This window comes from Telopea speciosissima, chromosome 2, assembly GCF_018873765.1.
Source record: "Telopea speciosissima isolate NSW1024214 ecotype Mountain lineage chromosome 2, Tspe_v1, whole genome shotgun sequence".
Lineage (NCBI taxonomy): Eukaryota > Viridiplantae > Streptophyta > Magnoliopsida > Proteales > Proteaceae > Telopea > Telopea speciosissima.
In genome coordinates this window covers 6304950-6326212 of record NC_057917.1, presented here as the reverse complement: position 1 = coordinate 6326212, position 21263 = coordinate 6304950, and the positions used below count along the sequence as shown (strand labels likewise).

Below are 21263 nucleotides of genomic sequence, written 5' to 3'. Positions count from 1 at the left end.
CAACCAAATCCAAAAGCAATAGAACCATTCAATAAAGTGAAGCCATCTTTATTAAAACAAACTAAATATCTATCTAAAGTCAATCTGATAACTTAAAAAAAGATCCTCCTCAAGGAGGGAATAAAAGCTACATTCTTCAAGTTAATAAAAAATGTCTGAATTTAAAACAATCTAATGGTTCCTATGGCTTCTACAGCTACTTTTGCTTCATTGCACACGACCACGTTCACCTCACCCTTGCTTGGCACCCCTCCTGATTAGAAATCCCAGTGCCCTTCTTCCAAGTATGATGGCAAATAGTCAGTAGATCTGGGAGTGTAGAACGGTGAGTTCGGTTTCTCCACCTCCTCAAATATTGTATCCTCACATGGGGAAGTCCTTGGAGTATAAAATGGAGACTGCGGCTTATCCACCTCTTCAGAAAATGTTTTCACGTTCCGTCCGCACTCAGGTGGCCAATCCCTAATTGTTGACAGTTTCGGTAGTTTGCAAATATTTCCTGGCAGTGGGTGGAATAATGACACTGTCCTTGATGGTTTCAGGCAGTGCACTTTTAATGACTGCTAAAGACTTTCTGTTAGAAATTTCCCAGGAAGAGAGATTATTCATCCAAGCATTGGTGGTTGAACCAGTCAGGTCTGCAGGTTTCGGTTCCCTAAGGCAAAGGTCCAAGTCCTTGAGACACAGATAAACTTTCATCTCTTCTAATCACCTCTTGAAATTGTCACCAGTAAGCAAGGGAATATCTAAGAAACCGGTATTGCAGGTTTCGGTTCTGAAATTGTCACCAATAAAAGACTTCCCTGCATAACCCCTTTTGGATGACACCCTATTTGATAAAATCTAATTAACTACAAGTATTTATCAAACCATTACAATTAATAACTGAGACATTTAACCAATGTCAAATCCATGCTAGCTATAATAATATCAATTAGCCAACAAACAAGATTAACAACCATGTCCACATTCTTATTTATGGGTTTTGAAATGTTATGGTTCTCTTAAAACTTTGATGACATCACCTTTGGGTGATCAGCCACCTACTTTGCAGAACTGCTTGATATTCTTGATGACATCACCTTTGGGTGATCAGTCATCTACTTTGTAAATACTGCTAGATAACTCTAACCTTAAAAGGGACCACCACCTTTAGGTGACTAGTTACCTTAAGATTAGGGTATTCCCTATTTGGGTGATCAGTCATTCACTATGCTGCCCTTACATTAAACCTTGTATCATATGTGCTATAGTCGAATTAGACCTTACCACTTTGGTGGGTTCAGTGTTATTCTACCATAACACAATACGACCCTATAAACTACAGCTAAATGGAGAATTTACATTTATTAATTCATAATTAAAACATGCATACATACTGTTCTATACTCTACACTACGTGTCATATCAACCTAGCTATAGCTCCATGCTTATTTCATATTCATAATTAATCCAAACAAGCAATTAAAGTAGAAGGAAGACATTAAAAGCATCAAAACCGAGGCCTGTTTTGAACCAAACATGGCCGAAAAACATATCAAAATGTAGAGCACGAAAAAACAAACCCCCCTGAAAAAACCAAGCCCCAAAATACCCCTCCACGTGCCCTTGGAAGAGGGCGTGTGATGTCACTCGTGGCCAGTACGAAACTGTGTTAATCGGTCAGGTCAAAACGAAACCGGACAGGGTCGAACCAGAGACGGTTCAAAATTTGGGTCACATTACCGGTTTGTCGAGCCACCACCAGGGTCATCAACGGGTTAATCAACCGTTTCGATCAACGGGTACTCGTGTTGTTGATCAAACCGAGTCATAATCAATTCAATTGATTCAGTTGAACCTTGACCTGGTTCTGGCTCGAATTAAAAATAATTTGGGGGAATCTATGGGCTTTAATACAATAAAGCATATTTGATTTAATTAAATTATAGATGGGCTTCAATAATGGGCTTTAATTAAAACTAAACCCAGTTTAATTAGAAACAGAAAAAGACCAGCCCATTCCTAAAATCGTTTAAAATAAACCTAATGGACATTTTGGTCCCAAACTAATAAGGTAAAGACAGGCTTGTCCCCATCTTCTACCTTTGTCCAACTGCACGAACCAGAAAAGTGCCGCAAAATCAGCTGTTAAAAGCGGGCTTTACCGAGTCCTTCAGGCTCCAGATATCATGGCGAGGGGCTGTGAGTCACCAGCGTCCATTATGCCGGTGTCCTCTCACCTTAAAACAACAACCCAAGTCTGTTTCTCAATTGCAGCCTTGGCTGCCAACGATGGTAGCCTTGGCTGCAGATTTTTTTTTTTTAATTTATATATCAATTTTTCCTAAAACCCATCGACCAACCCATTAATTTAATTCAATTTACACATGCATTCCATTTTTTAATAAAACAAGAAGACATATGCATACAAATCTTGAATAAAACAAGAAGACATGCATTCCAATCTTGAATAAAATAAAAAAACAGCTTGGCTGAATAGTAAAAACATCCTTAATTTTATTCCATCGCTAATAATAGGTATTTGATCCTAGCAGGTGAAGATTTGGCTCTGATGCCACTTGTTAGGGTTTCGATAACTCATGCACATGATTAATTTAATTCCTTCACAAATGCTAGAATACAATCCATGGGAATAATAAATAAGGAAGAAACTCATCACATACCTTTCCCTTTCATTTATAAGAGATCCAAGCTTTAAGAATAGTAGATCTTTAAAGATCTATCCTCGCTTCTACTGCGCCCTAAGACTTCTCCCGTCTTCCCTAATAATTATTTCCTTCTGTAACTCTGTGAGCAAAGTTACGATTAATTGAATTAGGAGACAGCGGGACATAGGGCAACTATATAAAATAGTAAACCCTAACCCTAGTCCAACCCCACAGTAGACTGGGTTAGTCTATCCCATAATTAGTAGACCTAGTTCAATGTTAGCCCAATAAATCAATCTACATTAATCGGGCCCAAAACTCAATAACTAACACATGCTTTTTTATGTAACAGTGTAAAAAGTAAGACATTGGTACACAATGGGGGACCGTGTTGATATAGCATGGCAACATGGAATCTCGATATCCGAGGATAAAAAGAAGTACAAGTGTAACTATCGAGGAAAGTTGCTAAATTCTGGAGGAGCCACTAGGTTAAAGCAACATTTGTCTGGTGGCTATACGGATGTTACCAAATGCACCAGAGATCCTTATCAGGGCAACAGTCCATAGCAAAGCACATGAGAGGAGGACGAGAAAAGAAAGCAGAGAGGGAAAGGAAACAAAGAGAGTTTGATGAGGCAGTGATAGAGAGGCCTGATGTAGAGATCATTGGACATGACACTGAATAAAGGCCTCGTGGCGAGTTCGAATCAGAGGCTGAGTGGAGAATCTATCAGCAAACTTTGGCAGATAGTAGACAAAGTTTGCATTTTGAGAACATAAGAAGATATGAACAGGCAAGAGGAGCTCGTGGATCTGGCTCAACTGCACCAATGCAACAAGATGAGAGGAGGAGAAGCACTGGCACAAGACAGAATCCCTATATCCCACGGCCCCCAACCCGACCACGAGTATATTCCCCAGATCTCATTCTTGAGCAGGATCCATGTAATTTTAGGCAACAAGATGCCTACCAGCCAACCATCCCGCAAGTGTTTGGTAGTAAACAAGTGGAAGCACGGAATGCCTTGAGCAAATTCATGTTCTATAATAGCACTCCACCTAATGTAGCACAGAAAACATACTATCATACATTCCTTGACGCTGCAAGGAGGGCTGGCCCAGGATGGAAGGGGCCCACACCATATGAGTTAATGAATGTATATTTGCCTAAGGAGGTAGATGAGCTGAAAGAGTACATTGAGGGTCTGAAGCCAAGGTGGGAGATGTATGGGGTTACACTTATAGCTGATAGTTGGACTGGACCTACTAGACAGTCCATTATCAATTTCATGGTAAGTTGTAATGGAAAGACAGTAATCTTAGAAGTCTGTGGATGCATCGAAGCATATAAAGGATGCATCATATTTGTATAAGGAACTGAAGCTAGTGGTGGATGATATAGGACCAAAGAACGTTATCCCAATTGTGACGGATAACAGTTCTAACTTTAAAAAGGCTGGAGAGAAGTTGATGAACAAGAAGAGCAAGAAGAACTGCCTCTTTTGGACTCCATGTGTAACACATTCCATTGATTTAATGCTAAAGAACATGGGGAAGAAAACTTTGGTAGCAAGTGTGGTCAAGAGGGCAAGACAAGTGACCATATTTGTATATAACCATAGTTATGCTTTAGCCATGTTGAAGGAAAAATGCAATGGCAATTTAGTGAGGCCTGGTGTCAGTAGATTTGCCAACAATTACATTACATTGAAGAGCTTTCAGACGAAGGTGGTAGATCTGAGGTCTATATTTGCAAGTAAACAATGGTTTGGTTGGCAGGGGTTTAATTCAGAAGAAGGGAGGGCAGCACAAGAGACCATTGCAAGTGACCAATTCTGGAAGGACTTGCATAAAGTTGTTGCCATATTAGAGCCAGTGGTAGCAGTATTAAGGATGGTTGATACAGAGAAGAAGCTTACCTTGCCCCACATTTATGTTGCCCTTCAGAAGATGAAGGAAATGGTCAAAGCTGTGATACCCCGGAGTGCAAGGTCATACACTAACATCGTTGATGAGCAATGGGAGAAGCACTTAAGTCATCCATTGCATAAAGCTAGTGAGTTCAACACTTCAACATATTTACACTTTACATGAGTTTTTACTTTTACATATTCAAAACTCAAAAGCATTAAGTCACTAACAAGTTATATTTGTGGTTTCCACTTTACCAGCATACTATTTGAATCCAAAGTATCAATACTCGCATGATCTTGAGCTAAACACAGATTTACTAGACGCAGTTCAAAATGTTATTGAGAAGTTGGAGCCCAATGCATCGACACAGGCTGAGTGCAATGATGAGTTGGGAGTATGGGACTTGGTACTTTGGTAGTAAGTAAAGGAATGCAATTACTAAATAGTAAATACTAATGCCTCTAACAATGTTTGAAGTTCGAAATGGAAACAGATCCAATACTTCAGAGGGGTTACAGCAAGTTTCGGTCGAAAATCTGCAATGGAGGGTAGACAAAAGTCAGACCCTGGTAGGTGGCATAGCATTACATTTATATGAATTATAATTTTATCCCTTTAGAATATACATATTTCTAATATTTTATATTTGTAATATAGCTGACTGGTGGGTGTTTTATGGTACAAGTTCACCCAACCTGAGGATGATAGCTGTGAGATTGCTCTCACAGACTTGTTCATCCTCCGGATGCGAGCGCAACTAGAGTACATTCTCACTGATCCACTCAAAGAGGCGGAACAAATTGGATCACAAACGACTAAAACAGCTAGTGTATGTGCATTACAATATGAGACTAAGGATGAGGCACATACGTGAAGGAATTGTCACCAATGATAAAGAACCCATCGAGCTAGCAAACATTTTCCAGGAGGACTCTGATGATTATGAGGATCCCCTATTCCAGTGGGTGAGGGATCGTAGTGCACCAGATATGGTTCAGCCTGGGGGTAGGCCTGACCCCACCATTACGTCCGCAACCAGTACAGATGTTGATGAATATATGTCGCAAGAGGAGCGTATGCATTCAGAGTCACCGAGACCTTTTGAGGCTGCAACAAGAAGTGTTGATGATGATGATGGTGATGATGGTGGTGGTGATGGTGATGACCCTGCTAGTGGTGGTGGTGGCAAGCGAAGTGGTGGTTATTTTGATCATCATCATGAGAGGATGCGCGAGCAGTACCATTATGCAGTAGGGACGTAGGCGGGGCCTATGTGTTACACAGTTGAGTCTCAATTTACGCCTGCTACACAGGATCCAGACCATGGTACCCCCACTACGTACAAGAGAAAGAAGGGTCGCAAACAATCACAGGCTCAGGATGATGACATGAGTATGAACACCATGCTTGCAAGTTTCAGAAGCATGAGTATAGATACTGCTAGTAAGCGTCAATCATGGCATTCATCTCAACCTCATCATGGCTATAATTATGGCCAGGAGAGCACCGATTCCGAATGTAGTGGCTATGGTCAGTTTAGGCAGTCAGCACTTCAGTTCGACAATCAAAGCACTGGGTCAGGTTTTGGGCCCATATTCCCAGTCCCAAACCAGCCACACCCATACATGCCTCAATATTACAGTAGCCGTGGATCTCACGCCTCATGGCAACCACTATATCCTAGGATAGGGGACTTGGCACATGCTGATGACAACTCTTATATGCTTGTTGTGGAAAACTATGTGCAACAGTAAAACGACACTATGACATGGGAAGACTATGTGGCACTAGTGGGGACTGAATACGTGATTCAAGGGAATTTTATGTGATGATAGTTGTAACATTGTTAAACAGTTTGATGTATCACTTTAACATTTCTAATGCTTATTTAAGTTGTTTTACATTAATTGAATGTTTTGATTGCTTTCTATTACTAAATTATGTGTAGAGTAGGGTATTTTAGTACGTCGTTACCTACCAACCTAGGGTCCTAAGTGAAACTCCTATTTGGACTTTGATTTTGCAAAATCTGATAGGGTCATTGTGTTTAAATGGCCTAAAATAGGCTGAGTACCAAGTTTCAGACCCAAACTAGGTCTAAAACCCACCGAAACCAGGTTTCGAGTTGAAAAAAAAAAATGCACCAACTTGACCGAGATCTTGAGACAACTCAGATTTTCCCAGGGTCGAGTTGGGATTGAGTTACGAGTTTTAGTACCATGCTTGGGAGTATCTATTGTGGCAAGGCCAGAGAAGTTCTAAGGAATAGTTAGAAGACAAACGGGAGATCAGGTAAGGTAGTTATGGTCATTCAACTTGATATGGCCAGGATGAAGAGTGTAATGGTGCCCAAGGAGACAAAAACAACCAAGTGGGCGCACATCTGCTGCTCCGTGGGAAGTGTCACTGGTATTTTCGTCAATGATGATGTCCAAAATCAAGAAAAGACTCAAATAGGAGAGTACCACCAACAAAGCAATGATAGGACGGCAATACCAAAGGAGGGTCGCATCGAAGGCAACTTAGAGAGATTGCGACAAGGGAGACCATGAGAGATCGCGGCAAGGGAGGTCGCAAGGTCAGGAACAAAGCTAGAGCGACCAAGGGGTCGCGATGAGATCAAAGAGCGATCAAGGGAGTGAGGCACAGTGATCTGGGAGATGGCAACAAGGAGAGGGCAACCAAGAAAGGTCGCAGCAAGGTAAGCAACGGCAGCGCCAGTGGTGAAGCGCAACAATCAAGGGTCGTGGCGAGGAAGCGCGACAGCAACGTAGGGGAGACCCCGCAATGAGGCGCGACAACCAAGAGAATTGCGGCAAGAAGCTTAGAAGCAACGACAGCAGTGTAGGGGAGGAGAAACTCTGTGTTGAGGCGCGGAGAGGGAGCGGTAACAGCAACATAGGACCGATAAAGGTCGGCGGTTATCCGGCAACAACAGTGAACATTGTTCACCAGGAAGAGACTAACGGTTGGAGAAGGGGCAGTGAGGCGGCGCAATGTTGTTAGTAAGGTTAGTGAGGTATGATTCAGGTCTAGTATACCATGCTAGACGAAGAGGCTGGAGCCTCCACAGGCAGCGGCGGCAGTGGAATGAACAACTTGAGAAAAGAAGAAAAGAAAACTTTCAGGGTTTTGGGCTCTGATACCAAGTTGAGAATCAGAGTTTGGGGAATGATTCAACTTGTCATTATTGATAGAGGTCAGCTTTATTTATGATGAAGTTACAAACCTAACAAGGTTAAAAGGTGAAAGTAAAGGTAAATCCTAAAGTAAGGTGTGTTCACAACTAGACTATGACACAGTTATCTCAACAGTGAAAATGTTTGTTCCAGTGGAATATGAGGTCAGAACATGACTTGGTGGATTAATTGGCCAAGCAAGTAGAGAAACCCAGAAGGTGCTTTATTTTCCTATAATATGGGCTACCCTCCAAGATCGAGCCATGCTCAACCCAAGCTATTGGAATGGTAGAATCACGTCTGACCAGAATATTCGTGTAACGGCAATTCCCACTCCAAAGAGTCTCAGTTTTCCCAAGGTACACCCATCAAAGTTGAGGTTCAGCATTCCAACTATAGAGAAGACCACAAGTCCATAGTGACTCTTAGCCTACTAGAGACATTTCAAATGTAGAGGAGACCACAAGTACCTATGATGTTCTGTCTTTAATCGGGCCACACATAATCGGGCTAAACGGGCCTAAGGCCCTAAACCAGGTCTAAGATGGGCTAGTGAGCCGTTTAACTCTAAACGGGCTCTTTCCTCTTGGATTCCAAATCACCATGAAATTGCCCGACTTTCTTTGGATCAGATTTGATTTTAGGGAAAATTTTATTAAATTAAAGGGAGATTGCCACTTCTCAGCCCAACAATATGGAGCATCCTAATCCAGGTAGGATCATAGTTACAACCAAATATAGGTACTGGTTTCAGACTTATATCAGTAACAAAACTTTGAACTCACACTTAAGATCAGTAGGTTATATTGGTCTTCTAACACCCAAACAACACCTCACAATACATAATAAATAATCCCAACCCAAGGGCACACTAGGCAGCAGCCTATCACCTTATCACAGATCACAGAAAAGGGCTTAAATTTCAGGATACAAACTTGTAACTAAATAACACAGCAGCCAAGGGATTGGAAGGATATGACCATCAAATCGAAGGGATATTTGTATGATTCAAACCTCTAAAATTCAACACAAGTTAATGGCTAAATCTGTAGTTCTTGCACTTTCCTAATTTAGCATACAATAGGAGAACTCTGGTAGCAGCCACAGAAGGTTGCCAAAAAACCTCAAACTCAGGTTGAGTTGGGGTCCTTGGATGGTGGATTGATCATCAAAAGATAGGCAGCAACAGGTAAGTAACTTGAGAGATCAGAGGTTCAAGGTTCAGCCAGAAAACCCCCAGAAAACAGTATCGCAGGGGCTGGGATGGCTCTTCAAATCTTCAACCAGAACAACAACAACTTGAATCTTCAGTAGGGGTTTCAATGGATGAAATCAGTAGCTTCAATGGAGTTCGGATGGCTTCAAATGTGATCAGAAAAATATATCAAAATATGGGGAGGCAAAAGGGGCTGCACACTTGTAGCGGCGAAGGTGAAGGGGTTACAGCAGCAAAGGCAAAGCACACCTGCAGGTTGCAGCCGAGTGATCAAGTGAGGAAAAATCAGAAAATGGAAACACCGTTAGGAACTTTAGGTCTTAGGGTTTAGGGGTCCTAAAGGGTAGATTAGGAAATTCCAAGTCACTAAAGGGTCGTGCTTAGACGGTGCAAAGGGTCGGGCTTCGGTCTGGCTAATATACAGTCGGTGCGGTCAGGCGCGCGACGGTGCTAAACTGTGCACCGGGAACAACCAATTATAAACATGTCGGGCTTGAGCCCGACACGTTTAGTTATCACCTTATCAGGCCGGGCCGGTTCGGATTTAATCGGGCGGGCTCGATCGGGCCTACCGGTCCAGGCCTGAAACTGACACCCCTAGGTTAAGGATTGGGTTAGGCCTTTCCTTTTTAGTGTAGGAGTCCATTTTTGAGTCTTTTATATAAGGTTGTAGGGGGGCAAGTATTGAACATGAATTTTGATATTAATGAAAAGCATTTGCTGCTCTTCTTCTCCATTGAAGATTTTTGTCTTGTTTTTATCAAGGCTGGTGGAATCGATGCTTGATCCGATTAACACCTTGCGGTGGGAAGCCCGGGTGGTTCGCTGGTGGGATTGGTATTTGATCCAATCGACACCTTGTGGTGTGAAGCATGGGTGGTTCTTTGAAGCTCTCCTTCAAGTTCTAGTTAAAGATTCAATTTTCTTTCAAGATCTACAATCACACAAGCTGCTGCCAAGGAAATTCTGCAACAGTGAGTTTGATTCATCCCAACCCTAACCTTTCTTCTTCTAATCCTCTAAACCACCAAACCCTAACATTACCCCTTTTTGTTTTCACTGTTCCCAATACCTAAATTCTGCCCCAACCAAACCAGCCAGCAAAATCCCTCCTTTTTTGGATCAAATTCTCCTCTCACCATAAGGAAAACTCGATCCAAGTTGCTCCCTCATTTGACCATCATAAACCCTAAAATTCCACCTCTTTTCCTCTTTTCAAAAACCCGAAACCCTAATCCTAACCTTGCTGCCCATTCAAGTTTACATACCTAATTCCATCAAAACATCTCAGGACCTTCACTGATGGACTCCCCGACCTCAACTTGACATAACCTATACATCAAACCGTAGCCCTAACCAAACCCTAACCTTAATTTCACCAAAAACCTATTTTTTACCTAGCCGATTAACCTGTTCATAACAGATCCTGGTTTACTGGCTCCTAGTTGGTCTTCTACCAATCTAGGACTACATTACCCTCTTACGGACCCTTGGCCTCCTAGAGAATATGATACTACTACAATCACAGAAAAGATAGATAAAGCAGCAACATCTCTAAATAAATCCTCCACCAAGGCCCAATGAACCACTGCTGTCTTAATTTTCACAATGACCACAATCTCAACAGAAAACTCTTCACAGAATAATATGGCATTCTTCTCCTTCCAAAGACACCACAATACTGCTAGTAAAATGGCTCTCCATAAGAACCTCCCCCCTTTCCCCGACTGTAGCCAGATACCAAAACAGCTCCCCTAAATCTTGCAGGAAAACATCTTCAAGAAGTAGAATCCTAGGAGTTTCCTGATCTTCCAATTATACAAATGAAAAGGCAACAAGAAAAAGATCTAGATGAACTTACCATTAATATTCAATGTCCACACACTTTTGTCCTCATGTTCCCTAGACTCATGCAAACAACCTAACAGGTTCTAAACACCTTGAATCTCCCTTCCCCATCTCCCCTCCCAAAGCTACACAAAAAATAGAAATCTAACTTGTACAAGCTACAAGACTATACTACTAAAGAAATAGCATGACAGCCAAAGGGTAAGGAGGTAACATAGAACAAAAATAAGACACCATATCAACATAAAATACCATAGTTTTAGACTCTGCAACCTTACCTCCTTCATTATGTTTTGACAAGTTGCCTTTTGAGAATCTTCCTTGCAACGGGACAACGCCCTTTCCACATATGCACGTAGAGACATAGGGAACATGCCAGGCTTCATCCAACAAAAAGTACAATAGAAATTCAATTTCCAGAAGGGGGGGAAAAAAAAAAGACTACATTTCTTTACAAAATTAAAAGTACAAGAAAGAAATCATCATAACCTTAGCATCGTCATCAGTGCACACTGTACAGATAATTATTTGCAAATCTAAAGTAGGAGAAAGTGATAAAGAGAGAAATATCAAGTCTCAGAGTTTTGGCACCTGAAATAAATAATGACAGATTTATAACACTCAAAAATGGGTATGAGGTTTCACAGACTCTGCAACCAATGAAATCAAACGCTACCAAATCTATACTATTAAGTGGGAAAAAAAGGCACACAGGTTTAGCTTTTCATAACCTTTAGTCCAGGACTGACTCACACAGACAGAAGATGAAGCAACTTAAAGTGCTTAAGCATGAAGAGGGACACTATAATCCGGCATTCAGGCTCTCCATAAAATAATAGAGGCTGTCAATAAAATTTGATAAATAGATAATGATCATATCAGGTAATAATTTGGTGGAGTTACATGGAAATGTGATTGGTAATTTATGATGCGGAGCAAAGAAAGCAAGAGAGCAAATCTCGAGCAGATTAGGAATAGAACTTAAATCAAGGATGGATACTACTGAAACAAAGTTCCAACTTCCAAACTGGATTGTTTGCAGCATAACTGGAAATTGTGTTCATCAGTCATCACCTCTCAATGGAAGCCTTAGGAACCAGAAAGTAAATGGGCCTCAACCAAAACACTACACCAATCAGGTAACCATAATTGCCCAAATTATGCACTTTTCTCAACCATTAAGCTATCTACCTTTAGATACTCCCATAAGTAGCACTCAAGCAAAAGATATAGGAGGGGAAGCCAAAGGAAGAAATAACCTACTTTTACAGAGATTTTTTTTTACAGTACGTTTTCTACTTTCTAGGAATCAATACTATAGATAGGTACCGATACGTCAATTTAAGGGTTTGAAAAAATTTTAAGTATCAGTACGTATCGTTAATGTATTGGCCTATACAACTCGATACTATGAGATACAGTCGATACGGTGCGATACATCTCATCAAGCCTTTAAAACCCTCATGTTCACATACCAGAACTCAAAACAGAGTCTGAAATGAATTCTGAAGGCAGAAATTACCACCCGAGACTCCAAATCCTTGCTCTCAACCACTTTTTTCCCAATATTTTGACTTGGGGTTTACATTCAAGCATCAAATACGAATCAGATTCCACCAACAAACCTTCCTTTCGATCATTCAAGTGGCTGAAATCAGAGATTGAAGGAGTTGTTCTCAGAAAAGGTAGATTTGCAAAGAACTTGAATTTTTTGGTTAGATCTACCACCAAATTCCTAAGTGTGCTTTATTTATGAGCAAATCATTTTTTTTACTGCAAGGATCTCTCGAAAGAATCAAAAAATTCTAACTGGAAGAATCACTCTGGAAAATCAAAAGTGGACTCAATGCAGCCTACCTTCAGCAGGAACTTCAATGATTGAGAATTAAATATTCACCAAGCCATTTATATTGCTGAACAAGTCCAAGGTGGATAGTAGAGATACAGAGAAACGGTGGGTGGCAATCAGTGTGGGATATTCTCAGTGGGTTTACTTTTTTAATTGCTTAAAATCCACTCTCTGGGGACTTAGTTTTTCCCAGCCCATTTTATTTGGAGTCCTGGTCCCAATAAATCCATCCTCTTACTAAGTTTGTGTGTTTATGAATTTTGTCAATGAGATTTGTACACTTCATCTACCATCAAATTCCCAACTGTGCTTTATTTATGAGCAAGAGGGATTCAGTCAGTCAACCGTTGGTGCTTCGCCCCTTTACAAATGATCTTTATGCTATTTTCTGACAAGACCAGATATGGAAGCCCCTTAAAGGAGAGGAGAAAAGGGTAAAAGAATATAAGAACAACCCCAACCCCCCCCCTCTGAACAAAAAACCTCAAGTTCTCATCCTTCACAATAATTTCAATCGAATGCACTTGTCTCATGATACATAGTTCTCCACTTAAGTGCTTGTACATGATATATGTTATATATTGCTTATTTATAGTGTTTTTGTCGCACCAAAAGTGTATTTCAATGTGTATCTTGACAATTTCTACGTGTATCTTGTGTATCTTCGATACGATAAGTCTATTAAAATCACCCGTCGATACGATTCGTGATACAAAACTTTAATCCTTGATTAAAACTGTGTATCCCCCCCCTAACTTGATTCATATAAAACATAATTAAAAAAAAAAAAACCAAATAAAAGTCAAACTTGAACCAGACTACACACATGACCTAGCCTAAAAGCAAATGACTCAAAAGTGAACCTGGTGCCGAAAAGCATTCCAAAAACTAAAATCAACACCTACACCATCCTTCATAATTAAGTGTGCCAGCTTCCCCCCCCCCCCCCCCTCTTCTTTTTAGCTTGATGCATAAAAAATAAACATAACTAATAGAAGCTCTAAATTCCTATTGGGGATAGTACTATGGTTGGAGTCAAGGTCCAAAGTTTCGGTTTCGAGCTCAGTTTTGACCAGGCTCGAAACCGAAATATTTCTCAAAACTGAGAAATTTCGACTGAAACCTAGTAAGTTTTGGCTGTAGATTTCGACTGCAGATTTCGGAGCCCAAATGGTCAAATTAAGGGCCGAAACTTCTGAGAAACCTTATTTTAGGCCCTCTAAACAAAGTCGAACCCCTTAGATTGTAAAAAACCACACCCAAAATGGTAGTTTGGCTTCGGACCCTAGGTTGGTAGTATACAATACACATTTCTGTATACTTTCTCTAATATAATCTATTATACACAAAATTTAATACTAGAACACACATAATTCAATTATAACAACTACACGATGCAAAAGGAATGAATGCTATAAAATTAGAAACCATTCCAATTATCAAGTTATACATGGTTCATTACAAAGAAACGGGAGTGATTTGACCAAAAATCACAAAAAACTGAGGCTTTCTAGAAAGTTTCCCTCATTGGAGTTGGAATTGTCGAAACTAACAAATGATACCGAAACCCAAAACATGATCGAAATTCTCCGAAACAACGAAATTTTGATCGAAACCATGCATTTTATACAAAGGGTTTGACCAAAACAAACATCAAAACCTAAAACATGGTCTAAATTTTGCCAAAACTGAGAAATTTCAACCGAAACTTGGTAAGACCCAGGTATTGCACCTGATTTTGTTTCGACCTTTGTTGAAACCGAAAAATTTTAAACATTGGTTGTAGTGTTCTAAGGTCCTACTGGGGAAAGAGATTCTACTAGAGCTAAAATGATATGTTGTAAGCAAGGGTTGGCTTCGAGCTACAGTTGAACAGGATTCAGAAAATGTGATTACATGGATGACAGACTCAAAAGAAGCTCGCCGATACTATAATCATTTAATCAGGCCAATAAGACAGCTTGCAGCCCACTTCAATTCTCAATATAGACGGCCAAGAACCGCTAATGGGGTGGAAGATGATTGGCTAAGCAAAGGGTAGTAAGGCCTCCGATCAGTTTTAGGGATTCTATTCCATTGTGACATGTAACTAGTGTTTTTGTTCCCAGTTGAGGTTGAGGTTGAGGGGTTGATCCTCCAGAGGATGATTTTTGTGTTTTCATTGTACCTTTACATAGCTTGTATGTTGTACTAGGTACCACTTTTTTTTATGTAGACAGGTTCTTGAGCTGCAAGTACAGCCACAAGAACCATTGGCCCATGATCCTCTACATAAGTAGACCAGACCCATGGGCCAACCAGCCTTGCGGCTGGGTGTTTTCTGGTTCACCCAAAACCAGTTCGTGGGGACAGCTCACTGAGATTCTTTGTTTTGTTTACTTTCTAATTTGGTTCAGCCTATAACTTTCTATTTTATTTCTTAGCTATGAATTTAGTTAGCTTAGTGTGCAAGTCTCAAAGTTTCCTTGCAAGAGACTTCTAGTACTTTCCTATTTGCTTACTTTCTATTTTTTGTTTTAGTAAGATGTATGTATGCGAAACCATAGTCTCCCCCCCCCCCCCCGCGGATTTATGATTGAAGCTTACTTTGTAAAATGAACTGTGTGATACGGTGAGGTGAAAGGCCTTGTGGGTGAGATGCTCGATCCACCGATCCTTCTATCTTCTCTTCTCTCCAATCAATACCCTGTCTCTACTTGCATGTTCAGAGTTTTTTGTCCTGTATAAGTGAGACCAACCGAGAGCTATTGTTGGTGGTGAAATCTCCTTCGGATCATTAGAAGAGTGTCCTATTTGTTGCTGAGAGAGACGAAGCCCAAAACAGGACTGTGGTTCTGTTTTCTTCAAGTATTCTGTTGCAACTTCAACTTCATTGATCTGTGCATCCAGCCACCTGTTGTTGCTGGTAATTGGAAGACTGAATCAACACTCAAGAACCCACCCCCCCACTTCGATACTAGTTTGGTGTAGATCTAATGGATGGGTTGTCTGTAACACATTACTTACTAATTTCTGAACCTACTTTCTCATTTCATGACTTCCTCATATCTCAGCATCTGACCGTCGTATTAGCCTTAGTTTTGGAAGGTTTGTTCCGACCTATTGGGCCTCTATCCGATAGGAATATTGGCCCCATCCAACCCTTGTGATTACTGTTCTGAATATTTTTTTTCTAAGATTATTTGGGCCTTGCTGATACCCTGCGATAGGACTTCTATAGCTGCTGTTTGTTAATATCTTTGGCTGGGGTTATTCTAAATCCTTGCTAGATATTGTTAGAGTGTAGGGGGTTAATTTACCCTATTGTTCACCTACTGTTGGGTGATTGTTTATGTACTGTTGCTGAGACTGATATTAGCATTTGATTTGGTTGTAAATTGTAATTGAGATCCTGTTCTGAGGTTGAGTCACTTGTGACTTGGCTCTACATTATTTTTCTTTCAATAAAATTGCATTATTCATCCCAAAACAAAAAAAAAAAAACAAAAAACAACGAAATTTGAACCAGACTTGACATAAATGAGCCAGCCCAAAATAAGGTAACTTACAATGAAACTGGTTGCCCAGCATACATCCCAGAAACCGACATCATTATCTAGATCACCCTTCATAATGATGGTCAAATATCACCATGTTATGAAGTGTCAATATACGTTAGCTGAAAATAACTAACACTTCCATTTCCACGGAGATCAACATCGTCATCAATACCAACCAAGCAAACACAACCACCTGGCAAACTAAGATTGTAGAAACATTAAGCAAACATTTCCACAGAGATGGACATCATCATGAATACCAACCAAGCAAATACAACCACCTGGCAATCCAAGAGTGTAAGACCATTAATCAAATAACCATTTAATAACATAATAAAAGCCAGGGAGTGGCTTTGGATGGATATGTCTTTCCCAGGCAGCTCGATTTGTGACTGTGGGCAAGCTTGTGTCTGATGCTTCCATTTACCAAATTTGGATGCAGCGGAATCTTCGTAGATAGACTTCCAATTCCCATTCCTTAGATTCGATTTGGAAAGCCATCTCTTTTGATGTCAGCTCCAAGCTCAATTTGTTCCCTCACCATTCAGTGGTTGATTCCCCAAGGAACAGGAGTATTGTTGTCTCCTGGGGTTTCTCTTTCCCTTCTTGCTGCCCTCCCACCTAGCTAGGACTATGTGCTTTGAATAGTTTCCTCCCCCATTGCTTTCTCCCTGTATATTCTTCCCCCCCCCCCCTTTTGGGGTTTTGGTAATGAATTAATTATTCACCAAAATAAATTAACATAATAAAAGTTTCACACACAGTTTCAGACTAGCACTGATATTAATTTGCTACAGTTTGAGAGCCATCTCATTTCTCAGATTATAAATCTTTTTCCCGAAATAAGTAAAAAAAGCTCTGATCTTTTGGAATAAAAAATACAAGGAAAAAAAAAAGGAAATAGAAGCACACAAACAATTTAGAAGTCACACCTTGAGCATGGAATCAGCATCTTCATGAGAGGGCACTTTGTTATTAGACTTCGGCATTGAGACACCGATATAAGCTGGCTTTGTTGCTGCATTGGTTGTAGAGCTATCCTTATCGGTTTTTGGCAAGCTCAAGCCCAAATTTGAAGCAATTCTAGGGTTTGTTGGAATCTGCAAGTTGCTTACCCGACGTGTATCCAGAGAGGGAAAGGTTTGCAATGGTGGCTGATAATTCTGAGGGACCTGGTTCTGAGAGACTTGATTGGTAACAGAATACTGTAGATTGGACCCCTGAGGACAAGCTATCTTCTGCTGATCCCGAGAGCTATCATATGGGAGGGGATTTTGATCCAAAGGTTTTTGAAAGTATGATGGCACTGGATTGACATGACTTTGGAATCCTGAAGTTCCATGTTTCCAGTGAACATTGTAAGCATCACCTGTCACATCACCAGCCTGCTATGAAAACCCAGAAAGATGAGAGTCAGTTTGGCAGACATAAAGAACATATAAACAACATAAAATTTCAATAGCAACAACAATCGTAAAATGAGTCATGCTGTGTCCATGATTATCATCAACACTGAGATGCATCTTGTTTCTTTTCATATTTTGCTCATTACTTTAACCATAAATGGGACTTATACAGATCAAGTGGCTAAGGATACAAGACAATAAAGTGGGGAGTTAATTGCATCACAGAGCACAAATCCCTTATAAGTTATAACTTATAACTAAGAACAATATCATTTTTAAAGTTAATAGAAGAAAAGAAATTAGGATAACAATGAGGGAATCATATATGTAACCTTCTACCTAACAATCAGTGTGATGAAGGATAAACTCATGCACGGAAAAAATCAAACTAGAATGCAGTGGCCAATCACAGTACCTGCAACTAAACATATAGGCCAAAAACCAAGACAATATATGGCTCCACCACATGCGCTTCCATCAGTCTCACCAACTAAATGAAGAAGATCATATTGTGAGTTAACAAACCATCTCAGTACCTCAGGGAACTTCGTTCTCTCCATTATGTCATATAAATTTGCTTTCGTACATATAATAAAGGTCCATGACAAGCAAACCTTGCCCCTACTCGTCAACTATTCAGGGCTTGAAGCTGTTGAAAGGTCAGAACTGACTCTCTTAGTTTATGGTCATTGGTTCTCAAGGTTCAGTCCAGTCCAGTTGAGTTAGTCTCCAGGGAAAGGTCCAGGATGCAGAGGCTAAGAGGTTTATCCCAGAAAGCCTGCACCTCAACGTGAGGCTTATGAGAAGTCACGTCTCCCAACTTGAAGCTTGGGTTACGTGATGGCTATCAACAAACATAAGTTTCTAACCCTAGATATTCTTTAACTTGCTAAACTTTGTCCCAACCACTAAACTGCTTGGGGTAAACTACAAGAACCCTGTTCCGCTAATCCACTCTATCTAGATCCAAATCTTCCTTTAAAGCTAACATAATATTAGTAATTAGTTACTTTCTAGTTCAAAATGGTTCGGGATTTATATTTCTAACTTCGGTTTTGGCCTGGCCCATTTTTCCTATTGCTGGGATTGCTGCCTCCACATCGGATAACTTGGCTACAAAGAACCTATTTTGGGCCCTCAGTTTTTTGGCATCAAATCGAGCCTCAAACTGGCGCAAAGAAGAGCCAATCACTCCTACCTTGATGAATTTCCATGTGTCCTCTAATATATTGTTTGCCTTGACAAACAAATTATAAAGAATTAAATTCTTTTTTTTTTCTTTTTTTACTTGGAGAATACATTATTATTGGATATACCCAACCAAGGCCCAAATACTAGATGTACTATAAAACAGAACAAAGAAAGTTACTCCAGCTACTCCAATTGTCATGTTTACCTTTTCTCTCAGACCTCCTTGCACTAAGATGCCACAAAAGTAACAATTCCTCAACCGTGTTAGATGAAGTTACCCAAGTTTTTATCGTCCCTTTCTGATACGCCGATTCATTAAGAATTGTTTTCACATTATTACTTCAATTCATAACAAAGCTTATTTTATTATACTTATTTATGTTTTTAAACCACATTGATGTTTTATGTCACATCTACAACTCTCAAAAAGAACAGATTTGAAAAATATTCAATTCAACCTGCAAGGATTTCAAACATCCACATTTACCTATAAAAATCTGAAGTTAATTTCAACAGAATCATATTTAGAAGGTGGGTTTATCTTAGTGCAAATGCATCCCAAAGAACCAAAACTGATGGCCAAATAAAGGGACAAAGTTGAAGCTCCAAAATTTGCTTCAGAGCCTAGTTAAGAGCATATCACACGAGAGAGATTTTCCAGACTACAATGAATTCGCCTAGACAAACAAAGTTAATAAGACGACAGTAATGTAATCCTAGATTGGTAGGAGACCAACTAGGAGCCAATAAACCAGGTCAAAATAAGGTTTTTGGTGAAATTAAGGTTAAGGGGTTTAGATCGAATGCTATAGGGGCAGGTGTGGAGAGTTTGAACTAAAAAAGGAGGGATTTTGCTGGCTGGTTTGGTCTGGGCAGAATTTAGGTTATAGGAATGTTGTTCAGTGATGGAGGGATGTTCAGGGGTAATGGGAAAACCGCTTGGTCCTAGTATTCCAATTGGGCAGGAGAATACTCAATCCAATTATATGAAGGTGTTGACGTGTTGTTAGCTGAATGGTTTGTTAAGAATTTTGGGAGATGGGTGGGAAAATTGGGGTGATTTGGAGGATTAGGAGAAGAATGGGTATTGATGGGATTATTCAAACTTACTGTTGTTGCAAGGGCAGCTCAGTTGGTTAGAGGATCTTGAATAATTCTTGAGTTTTGATTTTGAGAAGGAGATCTTCAAAGAACTTGAAGGAGAGCTTCAAAAGAACCACTCAGGCTTCATACCGCAAGGTATCGATTGGATCAAACACCAATCCCACCAACCACCCTGGCTTCCCACCGCAAAGTGTCAATCAGAGCAAACACAAGACAAAAATCTTAAATGGAGAAGAAGAGCAGCAAAAGTTTTCATTAATATCAAAATTCGGGTTCAATACTTTGCCCTTTTACAACCTTATTAAAAAACTCAAAATTAGACTCCCACACTAAAAAGGAAAGGCCCAACCCAATCCTTAACCTATTAGGTAACTTAAACAGACTAGGAAACTGAAATAGACTCAAAATAGAGTCCTAATCCAGCCCAACTAAACAATTAAAAGAAAAACTACTAAAATCACTTAAATTGAACCACTAGTTCAAACCAACTTTGGACCGGTTCAATTTAAAACATTAAAAACATGAAAATAAAACTAAGTATAAGACTAAAACATCTAATCCCGTATGCAACCTAATTACCCATATTTCAGGCCCATAAAAATGCACTATTACACAGAAAACCCATTGGATAAAAGGCCCCATATGTATATAACCCAACCTTAGACTTATTCCTAATAAAAGAAGCCCAGTTTGGTGATAAATTTGCATCAAACAGGAAACACAAATTTTGAGTCTGCATTCTCCAAAACATATGTTTGCTCTTGCCACTAACCAGTTGAAGCAGAACCCGGGTTCAATAACCTTGTTTGGGTTTGCTTATGGGCCCACAAGGATAGCAAGTAACTCAATTTAGCAATGGAAGGATTCTGTAAATACCTTAACAATTCAGGATCTATAAACAAAGAGGATTATAGTTGCAAATGAGACTATAGGTAAGTTCTTAGAAAATAAGATAAGGTAAAGATTAAGGGGGTGTTTATGACAAAAATAAAATATGGGTTAATACAATCAAAGGGTTGGTTGTCTTCTCCCTTTGAATACAGTCCAACGCCAAGGGTTCTTCGACCAAAGAAAAGTTTACCCTCACAATAGATCAAATCAAACTGGGGTTTGGAATTTCAATCGCAACCAAGGGCTCTATGAACTCAAGTAAGAATAATCCCACGCACTCACCATAACAAAAAGTTGGTGTATCTGAAATTTGCTGGTGGTACTTGCAGGTCCAGACCTGCAACTGGTTAGGTTTCTCACAATAGAGGTTGCCATATGGGAGGGATTCTAGAGGTTCGATCGCCCAAGGGAAGATAATCTTTGACCTGAAAGGCTGAAACTCAGGTTCAACAGGTTGCTATTGGTGAGTTCT

At 40.0% G+C, this 21263-nt stretch overlaps 1 protein-coding gene across 8 annotated transcripts in view; it reads right to left on the bottom strand.

Annotated features, from left to right (window-relative positions):
• Positions 1-21263, bottom strand: part of LOC122651618 (SAC3 family protein A-like) — a 55416-nt gene that overhangs the window by 16743 nt on the left and 17410 nt on the right. For 5 of the 8 annotated variants that reach the window (XM_043845079.1, XM_043845078.1, XM_043845082.1 and 2 more), the window contains 2 exons: positions 17132-17587; positions 11090-11191 (listed from right to left, as the gene is read on the bottom strand). In XM_043845079.1, coding sequence (XP_043701014.1) covers positions 11090-11191; positions 17132-17587 — 558 coding nt within the window. The remainder of the gene's footprint in view (positions 1-11089; positions 11192-17131; positions 17588-21263) is intronic. The other 3 variants (XM_043845083.1, XM_043845084.1, XM_043845080.1) reach the window with 2 other exon arrangements.